The following is a 13246-nucleotide window of genomic DNA, read 5'->3' on the forward strand; positions in this document are numbered from 1 at the left end:
TACCACTAGGCCAACCGTACCGGTATGCGTGCTCATAAATTACGTCTGCTGGAGTCATACGACTGAAAAGCTGCTTTATAGACAATACAAGACCAATAGCCGAGTCCTCTCCTGTTTCCATGTTTTTACTCACAATAAAGGTGTGTGTGTGCGTGCGTTTCAGTGTGTGAAAGTGAAGCGTGCGTGTCAGTGTGTGTGACTCAAGTGTGCGTGTGTGTCTGCGGGGTGCATTCGTGTGCACTTCCTGCTGTGTATATGAGACAAGCCAAAAGCTCGGGTACACATTTTGTTGATACTTATGTGTCTTGTTAGCTTTTATTATCGATCTGCAATGGCAGTATTAAAGCACAACCATGCATTTCTGATACACACAGCATATAACAAAATATCTTGTTTAAATAAAAATCTTTATTTGCCTGAAAAGCTGTATAGCTTTCGTGAAGAACAATAATATATACTGTTATACAGTCTTTGGACGGGCCAAATGTGTTTTAAACAAAAGTTGTGTTTGACATTTTGTTGTTCTTTGATTGTGCATGATAGCATAAAGGCACAGTAAGCCTCCCGTAAACCATCACAGATACTGTCAGGCTTTTACACACAGTACAAACACTCTTTCATTTAAACACTCACCGCTTGAGAACATCCTAGGTGCCCTCCGAAAGAGCGAGCAATTTTCAAAGAATTTATTTTTGCGTGGTTTATCTTACCCCTAAGTCATTGTGAACCCGTGTGATCCAGTTTCCTTTTTTTCACAATGTAGTCGTCAGTTTGTGATTTCAATCCGACTCACTAAGCTTATCTGCAATAGCATGTTATTATGTACCTCTGAATCTAAACGCAACAAACGGCTGGGATTCACACGAACTCTAGCGATAGCTTTTGACTGTTCAGAGGAACTGGCGATAGGCATAACCGTCGTCTGCTACGAGAACCACGACCTTGCAAACTTTCAAAACTTCGAATTGTACTGATCTTGTCTTGATGAAAAAAGAATTCTTTTATGATTTAAGAATGTTTGTGTAACAAGCTGTCAATTTATTATTTAGATTTTAAAAGTTAGGTCTAGCGCCAAAACGCACCGTCTGATCAGACAATCCGCAACATTAATTCTTTGAAAATTGCTCGCTCTTTACGTAGGGCACCTAGGATGTTCTCAAGCCGTGAGTGTTTCAACGAAAGGGTGTTTATACTGTGTGCAAAAGCCTGACAGTATCTGTGATGTTTTACGGGAGGCGTACTGTGCCTTTAATTACTCTCCAACACCACTGTCGCCTTACTGAGGCCCATTATATGAACTATGGTCATGTACAAGGAATATTCATCTAGAAGTCCACTAGTGTTTTATGATGGCACAGTTGAACAAGAAGGGCAAAGCCCATACGACTCACATGCTTTACACATTTTTCCTACCAAAATACATGTGACCTTGACCCAAGGTCAAGGTCATCCAAGGTCATGCAACACAAAGCTGTTAATTCAAGACATAGGAAGTACAATGGTGCTTATTGGCTCTTTCTACCATGAGATATGGTCACTTTTAGTGGTTCACTACCTTATTTTGGTCACATTTCATAAGGGTCAAAGTGACCTTGACCTTGATCATATGTGACCAAATGTGTCTCAGGATGAAAGCATAACATGTGCCCCACATAATTGTTAAGTTTGAAACAGTTATCTTCCATAGTTCAGGGTCAAGGTCACTTCAAAATATGTATACAATCCAACTTTGAAGAGCTCCTGTGACCTTGACCTTGAAGCAAGGTAAACCAAACTGGTATCAAAAGATGGGGCTTACTTTGCCCTGTATATCATATATAGGTGAGGTATTGAATCTCAAAAACTTCAGAGAAAATGGGAAAAATGTGAAAAATAGCTGTTTTTTAGGCAACATTTATGGCCCCTGCGACCTTGACCTTGAAGCAAGGTCAAGATGCTATGTATGTTTTTTGGGGCCTTGTCATCATACACCATCTTGCCAAATTTGGTACTGATAGACTGAATAGTGTCCAAGAAATATCCAACGTTAAAGTTTTCCGGACGGACGGACGGACGACTCGGGTGAGTACATAGACTCACTTTTGCTTCGCATGTGAGTCAAAAATGGCTCTGGTGAATTGTTGCTTGGCAAAATATAGCCTCTTTACACACACAAATAATTTTAAAAAATAACATTGAACAGAACAAAATGGATTCAAACAAGAATAACAATATTTCATAACAGTAAGTAACACTAACTCTTTATTTAATAAAAAAAAAAGAGGCCGTATCTCAATTCCACTCAATCTCTCCGTCAGTGCCCCCCCCCCCCCTTCTCTCTCACACACACATGTATGCGCGCACACACACACACACACACACACACTCACACTCACACATACAGACACAGACACACTCACACTCACACTCTCTCTTTCTCAAAACCAAGTACACACACCTATTCCTGCAAAACGAATTTGGGCCCAAACCACTTGTATCTGTTAAGAAAACTTTCTTTTGTCCATGTACAGGTAAATACTAACTGTGGAGTAAACAAAGTCAGAAGATAATGTCACCATCCTGACACTTCTCCACTTACAGCTACAGCCCTTTCTCTTCTATCAGATTCTGAAAAGAGACTAAATTCTGCCTGATATTGTGTCAGGTGTTCCGTGAAAGGAAGGTGTGTAGATCGGATGTGGAACAGACCTGTGCAACAAAGTAAAGACAGAAATGCAAATTGACTTTGTTGACCCTGTCATCATCATTGTCATTTGCACATTAACCTTCACCAGATCACGCTTTGGACTACACAGTCTGGGTGATGTGGGTCGTCTACGACTCATACTTTCTAAAGAAGGATTCAACGTAAAAAGTATGGGTCGTACACGACCCAAGCCATCCGAATAGGGATAAACATTTTACCGCCTCTTTGCAGAGCAAGGATCGTACACGACCCACGCTGTCCAAATAGGGATAAACACTGTAAAATGCCTTCTTTAATTCCATGTCCTGGGACAGTAGGGGCGACCACCCCCAACCAGGCGCGTTCACAGGTGGCGGATAGTGTGATGGCCTTCAGATATGGAGGTTAGCTGCGAAATAAGCCAGGCTTGCCAGGACGAATAAGCAGTCGCGGACCAACTGGCGGTGCTTCCAACAGGATGGGGCGGGGTAACAGGTGGCACTGTTACACTCAAGAAATACCCCAGGTCTCCAATGACGGGAGCATCATGCGATCAAGAGCCGCATCTTAAGTTCTAGCCCTGGGGAAGGTCAGCTCAGATAAACAAACCAGCCAGCTATGGCCAAATAGCCGGGTAGACTGGACTCGACAGCCCTGTACAGCCACCAGTCTAGGAGAAGGACCACTCCGATATAAAAACACGCTGAAGCCGGATGAGCTGGGCCATGTATGGTGCATAACGACAGCTCAACGCATCAACGCTCATATGACAGACATTCCATGTGGGTCATTAACGACCAACAACATCCGGACTGTGTAGTTCAAATGACGTCATTGTTTATTTGTTTGTTTACAAAGATAGTATAATCTTTAAAATCTAGTCGATAGGAAAGTTCTATGGTGTTTGAGGATGACATGAAGTCTCAGTCAAAAAGTCCCAATAGTTTTAGAGATACAGACACTTTTGTGAAGCTCTGGGTCGTCCACGACCCAGGAAGCACGGTGAAGGAGATGGAAGTATATTTATGAGGGCCCCAAAGGGGGGGTATCATCACGATCACGGGAAGGGAAATTTTATCTTTCACGATCACAGTTACCTTGATTTTTGTTTTCACGATCACGAACACCTTGACGAATAGAGGATCATAGAGTGATACAGCGGTGAAAAATGTACGTTGAAAATAAAATGCTTTGCAATAATGCCCATCACGATCACGAAAACAAATGACGATCACGATCACGATACTTGATTTTTTTGTCATCACGGATCACAGGCAAAGTCCCATCACGATCACAGAAATGGAAATTTCGGCAATCACGGTCACAGAAAGGTCAAAAATCGCCAATCACGATCACGATTTTAAACCCTTTGGGGCCCTCATTTATATATATGTAACATTTCTAACAAGTGACAGTGTAAATTCACATGAAGATGCATTTTTTATGGCTGGTCATTATACGTTACTTTTTGCCCTCGAGTTGATCTACATACCCTAAATCATCTCATATTATCACAACTTAATTTCGTATCATTTCCTTTGCAGTGATGATGATCAGTAAATAAAGAGCAAGATAATAAGCTGATATCTAAACAGCCTTACTCTGGTGTTCTGCACAGAGAAATCATCTGTCTCTCTGCTGGGGAGCCATTGCCCACAGTTCCTGCAAAACAAGACAAGTATGCTGTTTTAAGCAAAGACATAAAAAATGTGTGTTTCTTTTGCAAAATTGGAAAATTGTCTTTTCTTGAAGTTCAAACGGAGAATAAAAAAACAATATTACTCAAAAAAACATGGCAACTGCTTTGATTTCTCTTGTACAAAGATCTTAGGGAAAAAACAAGTCGCGTAAGGCGAAATAACAACATTTAGTCAAGCTGTCGAACTCACAGAATGAAACTGAACGCACTGCTTTTTTCACCAAGACCACATACTCGTAGTTTCGTCAGTCCACCGCTCGTGGCAAAGGCAGTGAAATCGACAAGCCATGCAGAATAGTGCGGTAGTGGTCGCGCTGAGCAGGATAACACGCTGTTCTGTATGTCTATTCTTTTTAGCTTACTGAGTTTGTTTTTAATCCAAACATATCATATCTATATGTTTTTGGAATCAGGGACCGACAAGAAATAAGATGAAATTGTTTTTAAATCGATTTCGTAAAATTAATTTTAATCATAATTTTCATAATTTTAATTTTCAGAGCTTCATTGTAATCCAAATATAACATATGTATACGAAGAATAAGATGAAATTGTTTTTGGATCGTTTCATAAAAAAATAATTTTAATTACAAGTTTCCGATTTTTAATGACCAAACTCATTCATTAGTTTTTAAGCCACCAAGCTGAAATGCAATACCAAAGTCCGGCCTTCGTCGAAGATTGCTTTGCCAAAATTTCAATCAATTTGATTGAAAAATAAGGGTGTGACAGTGCCGCCTCAACTTGTACAAAAAGCCGGATATGACGCCATCAAAGGTATTTATCGAAAAAATGAAAAAAACGTCCGGGGATATCATTACCAGGAACTCTCATGTCAAATTTCATAAAGATCGGTCCAGTAGTTGTCTGAATCGCTCTACACACACACACACGCACAGACACACACACACACACACACACCACGACCCTCGTCTCGATTCCCCCTCTATGTTAAAACATTTAGTCAAAACTTGACTAAATGTAAAAAGAGGCTGATACAGATCAATTTACTGTAACACGTATTATCCACTCAAAAGATGTGTTTGTTAAAGGAAAGTAAATAAATAAATATATATATAGTAAAAAACGTCTGAGATCCTGGGGGGGGGGGGGGGTGTGTGTGTGTGTGTGTGTGTGTCTGTCTGTGTGTGTGTCTGTCTGTGTGTGTGTGGTGTGTGTGTGTCTGTCTGTGTATGTGTGTGTGTCTGTGTGTGTGTGGTGTGTGTGTGTGTGTGTGTGTGTGTAGGTGTGTGTGTGTGTGTGTGTGTGTGTGTGTGTGTGTGTGTGTGTGTGTGCGATATCGTTATAAATTGGTGGTCATTATAGACAGGTGGTCGCCAGTGTAGGTTTGAGTTTTTATAATGACTAGGTTTATTTATTTATGATAGAATTTACCCATTCTGCCTCCTGAAGGCGGTGTCCTGGCAAGGATTCTGTCAGGGGTTATGCTCATCTGAAACAACCAATCATGGATGTGAGAAGATCTGCAATCTTCCAAATTAAACATGCATGCACACACAACTTAGTGCCTACGATAATAATACATAGGGATCGCATTAAGCACAAATTTAAGTATTTTATTGATACATTTCTTTAAACAATTTTTTTATTTTTTTTTGGTGGAAATGAAATTGGAAATCAGTCACACATTTATTTATTACCAGAATATATTTTTATTTTTTCATTTTTCCCTTGACAAGTATATATATGTAACACTGTGACTATTAGATTGGGTTTGAGTGGTTTGCGTGACAGTGATCAGTTTTTGTGACATCTGGGATTCGTATCTGTAAAGATATACCAGTTTGGACAATGGTTAGTGCAATCATTGATCCAGAATCTGCCAATTTTCTCATACCTTGAGGTGGAAAGACTGTAGGCAAGCATTTTAAATGCAGACTGCATTTTCCCTTTACAATTTAGTAGAACATCTTGGTACAAATGTGGTACATGTACTCCTACTCCATAATTGATGCCTCATGCAAACATACATTCACAAACACTTTTCTCTCTTAGTTCTGATGCTTTCGTAGAAAAATCTTGACACAGAATATATGAACCTACCTGTGAGTTCGGAAAGCCACTGGATGAGGGAAAAGAGCTCATCTGTGAGGATGATCTTCCATGGGAGCTAAGTGCCAAACAAACAAATCACAAACACTGTTTACTAAATCTAAAAAGAAAAAAACAACAACACTGTTAACAAAAACTTTTGACAAATTAAGCCACCTCAACAATTAAAGTTTAGGTTCTATAGAGCTCTCCTGGTCCACATCTCCTGGCTTCAGCCTCATAACCCTCTCCAGCCTAGCTGTTCACAATTATTCCAATTACTGCAGGCTGAATACTAACTCATTCCATCGAGGTCCTCCGATGACCATCAAACCTCCTCCCTCTCCAAACAACTCCCACACACATGCATGCACGCACGCTGCTGCACACACACACACACACATACACACAAATATACTCATGTACGCATGTGCGCATATGTACGTGCATGCACCAGCACTCACAAACACATTCACACAGACACGCACACACATGCAAACCCAAAACACACAAAAATGTCTTTTTTTATTTTTTTTATTTTTTTTTTATTTCATTACTTTATTGTCCCATCGCTGGGAAATTCGGGTCGCTTCCTCCCAGTGGAAAGCTAGCAGCAACGGAGTCGCGCTACCCAGGTGTCTGCGTGTTTAGGTGTATTCAGCCACCTGCACTTATGGCAGAATGACCAAGGTCTTTTACGTGCCATTGTGATGACACGGGGGTGGGACATGGCTTCCGTCTCTGGGTCTGCACATAAAGTTGACCCGTGTCCGTCCCAGCCCGAATTCGAACCTGCGACCTTCCGATCACAAGTCCAGTGCTCTACCAACTGAGCTACCGGTCTTCACATTTACAAGTACAACGACACTCAGTATGTAAATGAACAGAATCGGTTTAGGTATCTATAACAAGCAACCTCACATTTAATTGAACATCCCATGAATTTACCATGCAACTAACCCTGGGAAGGATCATTTTACACATAAGCGCCTTGAGTGGCCTTAATTGTGGTGAGATATGTGCACGTTATAAATTCTCGTATTATTATTATCATTATCATTATTATTATAAGTGACAGGGAGACTACTGCGTCACCTTCACAGCAGACTCTGCAATTGTCTGCCGTTGAAGAGCGCGAGCTATTTATAGCTGGACGTTTCTTCTACGTAGCTGACACCTGTGAATTGTAGAGTTCTGTTTGTGATAGGGTCTGGCTGGGAACCTTTGTGTACCCATGACAGTTTTTACAGGCCTATTACTTTAGCTCTAAAATTCTTAACCTTGTTAGGCTAGGCTTCGCCTGCAAAGGTGATTGTTGTGCTTTTTGCACTCGGTTACATGCATGCCTTCCGTTAGTGCAGTTTATTTGCACAGGACATGCACATGGTAGTAAGGCTTGACTTACTGGGTGACAGTTAAAACATGGTAATAATTAAGGCTTGACTTACTGGGTGACAGCTGATGGTGTTGCATGGCGACTGACACTATGCGCTGTGTGTCGCATTCCAGGGGACACATTAGGTGAATCTGGACAAAAAACAACTCTCTATCAATCCATTTTTAAAATTTATGCAAATCAAAAATGGATTTTTTTTCTCATGTACTTCAAGCTTACTTGATATTTTTAAAAGAATTTGTAATAAATGTTCTTAAATTTATGAAAACACATCTTCATTAGGCACCATGTGCATAGATTGTAAACCTGAGGAATGTATGCAAAATTCACAAATCAACTATAAATAACTAGGAGAATATACTGCACTTCAAATACATCATGGCTTTGTTAGTTTTACCTTTTCCATATAAAACTTTTCTACTTACTTCTGTAGCCGGTTGGGGAACACCCTGACCTAGGAGAAGGCCTGCAGATGAAAAGTGGCACAACTTAATTAACACCAATACAAAAGGAAGTGAATTATATATATATAGACTGTGAGGTATATATTTTCCATTTCTGTTGCTGTTGCTGCTTAGTATGTATACACTTTACCTGACATTAGTATCACATTATTCTAAAAATCAAAAGTGCTTGGTGTTTATTTTGATTCAAACTGCTAACTGATCAGTGCCCCAAAAAGTCAGGATTTTAAGGAAGTAATTGATTGTCATGATCTATGTACCATCAAGTACGTTTATGTAGAGTTCACACCACACACCGGTCCATCCATCAAAATGAAATAAAATAAACCACTGACCTTGAGCCACTTCCAAAGCCCTGTGGGAAAAACTGATATAATAATAATAATAATAATAAAACATTCTTTTATAGCGCTGTTGACCGCCGAATGGCAGTCTCTTGGCGCTTTACATTAGACATTAAAATTTAACATTTTACATAAAATGTTTTCTCGTAAGAAATAACATACAAGCATTAAAAGCAATTCATAGACAATGACCACTTATAGTTATATAAAATAATCTAGAAAAATTGTTTTTCAACTATACGTTACAAATCAACTTTTAGAACTATAATCTTCAAAGTACAATGAATGTACCATTCACACATTACAAATCACTAAATGCACTTAAATTAGGTCTTGGCGCTCTCTCTTTCTCTCTCTAACACACACACACACACTCACACACACACACACACACACACACACACACACACACACACACACACACACACACACACACACATAGGTGGTTTTACAGTCATTTGGGGTCGGCTGTGTATCAAAATGCCATCTTGCTCAAAACACAGGCATTTGGGGTCTCTTTTGTTTTAAGTGTTAGAAAGTTTCTTAAAACTTCAATGAGCGTTAAATGCCATTTTAAAGTGTGAAAACTCATTTCAGGAGGTTATTACATAAAATGCAACCTCCAGCGTGATTTTTAGAAAAACAGACATTTGGGGACGATGTTTGCTGTACAGCAGTGAAATGGGGACGTATGTGTACAAAAAGTGCAGAGCTAGAATTATGTTATCGGTGCTATGAATGTTTTAGGTGTTAGAAAGTTTGTTAAAACTTCAATGAGCGTTAAATGCCATTCTAAAGTGTCAAAACTCATTTCAGGAGGTTATTACATAAAATGCAACCTCCAGCGTGATCTTTTAGAAACAAACAGGTATTTGGGGACGATGTTTGCTGACAAGCAGTGAAATGGGGACGTCCAAAAGTGCAGAGCTCCCGCAGAGCTATATGAATGGTTTCATCACATACATGGCGCTAGGCGACATATGTTGTGAAAAATTTTACAAATCACGTTTTTGCGCCCGATATTTTCTTGTCATCTCCAAAGTCAAGGGACAAACACGAAATTCCTTGACTTTTGGGGTAGCGCGACTCTGTTAATTTTAAGAATTAAAAAAAAAAAAAATTCATTACTAGGATGTCCCATCGTTGGGAAATTCCGGTCGCTTCCTCCGAGTGGAAAGCTAGCAGTGACAGAGTCGCACTACCCCAAGTCAAGGGATCTATTAGTCCTGTTTCGCCGTTATCCCAATTCGCCCCCATCCCATTTTGGCGAAATTTCTCAGGCCAAGTGTCATTTTACCACCATATCATGTACCATTAGCTCCACATCCCATTTTGGCGCAATCCCGTTTCGCCGTTAGCCCATTTCGCCCCCATCCCATTTTTGCGACATTTTACAGGCCAAGTGTCATTTTACCACCATGTCATGTACCATTAGCTCCACGTCCCATTTTGGCGCAATCCCGTTTGGCCGTTATCCCATTTTGCCCCATCCCATTTTTGCGACATTTCATAGGCCATGTGTCATTTTACCACCGTGTCAAACCACTAGCGCCACATTCCATTTTGTCGCCATGCCGTTTTGCCGTCATCCCATTTTGCCGCCATCTCTATTTCGCGACATTTTGGATTGTGGCAAATATGGAATTTGGCGTAAACGGAATGTCTTCCTAGTTGAATAACGCAGTATAGTAGTATAGTGAGGCTTGGCAAGAAGAATAAATAAAAAATGTGATGGCGGCCAAATGGGATGGTGTCAAAATGGGATGACGCGCTATTGTTATGACACGGTAGTAAAATGACGCTTGGCTTGTGAAATGTCGCGAAAATGGGATGGGGGATAAATGGAATACGGTGAAACGGCATGGCGGCCAAATGGGATATGGTGTCAAAATGGGATGTTGCGCTTTTGTTATGACATGTTAGTAAAATGCCCTGTCACGTAGTCTCAATCCAAATTGGAAATCCATAGCATCATCATTATAATCATCCTCATCTCATTAATCATTCAAAATTATAAATTTTATAAAATGACGCTTGGCTTGTGAAATGTCGCGAAAATGGGATGGGGCAAAAAATGGGACGGCGGCAAAAATGGGATTGCACCAAAATGGGATGTGGATCAGCCACTAGATTGCCAATTTTAAAGTCTTAGGTATGACCCGGTGTGACGTTTTTATCTTTCGCCGTGTTGATATTTCGATTTTCGGCCTCGTTGATCTAGTATAAACTCTACACTGAACAAAAAAAACACCCTTCGATAGTACTGATGAGCGACCTTGTGTACCTTACATTCATGGGGCCAAATTTGTCCAACCAATTATTTTATTTAACTTAGAAATTTGATTCATCCTAAAATGTTTTCCTTCTTACTCAAGGGACGTAACCACTCGGTACACGTTTTCGAAGAATTCGATTTTGGGAGTGAAATCTATTTAATTTCACAACCAATTTTCTTCACATACAAGAAACTGACATGCTTTTCGTCCATAAATAATTTCCCTTAATTTTACCAGGAAACAACATTTCAGTCTCGAGTAAATATCGAGGGGGAAATATGTACACAGGCGAAAGATGAAATCGTGACACCGGCCGAGGTTCGAACCCACGACCTCCCGATCACGGGGCGGACGCCTTACCACTAGGCTAACCGTGCCGGTTTACCCTTGAGTGACAGACGGACAGACAAAAGAATATACAGACAAACCGTAATTAACACAAACACACACACTCAGCAGAGCAAAGCGGTATTACACACACACACTCTGCAGAGAGAGAGAGAAGGGGAGAGACAGAGAGAGAGAGAGAGAGAGAGAGAGAGAGAGAGAGAGAGAGAGACAGAGAGAGAGAGAGAGACAGAGAGAGAGAGACAGACAAACAAACAAACAGACACACAGACAGACACCAAAGGTTGAGAATAGAGAGAAAACAAGAAAAGTGTGAAGCAAGAGCAGAAAGAGCGACAGAGACAGATAGACAGATCGAGACAACAAAGGAGAGGTTAAGGACACCCCCTTACCCTTGAGTGACAGACAAAAGATTATACAGACAGACCGTAATTAACACAAACACACATACACACACACACACACTCAGCAGAGCAAAGCGGTATAACACACAAACTCAGCAAAGCAAGGCAGTATTACACACACACACACACTCTGCAGAGCAACTAAGTCGGTGACACACACACTCAGCTATGGCAATCCGAATGGTGCAAAAGTCCCTTTTAGCTCTTGATGTCTAAATAACACATTATTTAGCTAAATAACGCGTTATTTAGCTAAACAATGCTTTATTTAGCTATATCATGCATTATTTAGCTAAATAATGCATTGTTTAAATTAAACAATGCATTATTTACAGATACAGAAAAAAGAGAGCCCAGAGCACTAAATAATGCATTGTTTAGCATAAATAAGAGATTGTGTTTGTAAATAACTCATTATTTATAAATAATTACGCGTTTTCTCTAAACAATATATTATATGTAAATAAAGTGTTATTTAAATAAATAAAATATTATTTAGATAAATAAAATATTATTTATCTAAATAAAATATTATTTAGATAAATAAAATATTATATGTAAATAAAATATTATTTATCTAAATAAAATATTATTTATCTAAATAAAATATTATTTAGATAAATAATTTATTATTTAGATAAATAATTTATTATTTAGATAAATAATTTATTATTTAGATAAATAATTTATTATTTACTGTTTTTGCCTTGAAATAGTATTATTACACTAAATAATGCTTTATATAGCTATATAATAGGTTTCCGCTATATAATTCATGATTTGGTAAATAATACATTATATACCGTAAATAAAATATTATATACCGTAAACAATTCATTGTTTAGCGCATCGCGAAGCCGTTTTTTCTCTTGTTGTTTTTTTCCACGTGTTTCCGTGGATCCACGAGAGCTCTGTTGATTCTCAAACTGACCAATCAGACAACTAGCATCTGTACACTAATTAAAGTCCCATTGTTGAGTGTGACGAAAACTCGTGGTGACGATTTTAAAACATGTTGGGTCACGCATGGTCCAATCTTACATGGTCCAACCTTACATGGTCCAACCTTACATGGTCCAACCTTACATGGTCCAACCTTACATGGTCCAACCTTACATGGTCCAATCTTGCATGGTCCAACCTTGCATGGTCCAACCTTACATGGTCCAATCTTACATGGTCCAACCTTACATGGTCCAACCTTACATGGTCCAATCTTACATGGTCCAATCTTACATGGTCCAACCTTACATGGTTCAACCTTACATGGTCCAATCTTACATGGTCCAATCTTGCATGGTCCAATCTTACATGGTCCAACCTTGCATGGTCCAACCTTGCATGGTCCAACCTTACATGGTCCAATCTTACATGGTCCAACCTTACATGGTCCAATCTTACATGGTCCAATCTTGCATGGTCCAATCTTGCATGGTCCAACCTTGCATGGTCCAATCTTACATGGTCCAACCTTACATGGTCCAACCTTACATGGTCCAACCTTACATGGTCCAATCTTACATGGTCCAATCTTGCATGGTCCAATCTTACATGGTCCAACCTTGCATGGTCCAACCTTGCATGGTCCAATCTTACAT

The 13246-nt window shown here is 39.6% G+C and overlaps 1 protein-coding gene across 1 annotated transcript; it reads right to left on the minus strand.

Annotated features, from left to right (window-relative positions):
• Positions 1-388: 388 nt before the first annotated feature.
• LOC138962378 (uncharacterized) lies at positions 389-8764 on the minus strand. The gene is made up of 7 exons (XM_070334181.1): positions 8612-8764; positions 8238-8278; positions 7865-7943; positions 6429-6495; positions 5760-5817; positions 4267-4327; positions 389-2688 (listed from the first exon to the last, which is right to left on the minus strand). The coding sequence occupies exons 3-7, from the start codon at positions 7918-7920 to the stop codon at positions 2619-2621; spliced, it is 312 nt and encodes a 103-aa protein (XP_070190282.1). The 5' UTR covers positions 7921-7943; positions 8238-8278; positions 8612-8764; the 3' UTR covers positions 389-2618.
• Between the last annotated feature and the right edge of the window lie 4482 nt (positions 8765-13246).

This window comes from Littorina saxatilis, linkage group LG1 (genome assembly GCF_037325665.1).
Source record: "Littorina saxatilis isolate snail1 linkage group LG1, US_GU_Lsax_2.0, whole genome shotgun sequence".
NCBI lineage: Eukaryota > Metazoa > Mollusca > Gastropoda > Littorinimorpha > Littorinidae > Littorina > Littorina saxatilis.

What these genes read in the sequence shown, in the direction of transcription:
- LOC138962378 (XM_070334181.1), bottom strand. Translation starts at nt 7,920, where the DNA reads ATGCGACACACAGCGCATAGTGTCAGTCGCCATGCAACACCATCAGCT. An exon ending in GCCTTCAGGAGGCAGAATGG is followed by an intron (nt 4,328 to 5,759) that starts GTAAATTCTATC and finishes CTTGTTTTGCAG; the next exon opens with GAACTGTGGGCAATGGCTCC. An exon ending in TCTCTGTGCAGAACACCAGA is followed by an intron (nt 2,689 to 4,266) that starts GTAAGGCTGTTT and finishes TTTGTTGCACAG; the next exon opens with GTCTGTTCCACATCCGATCT.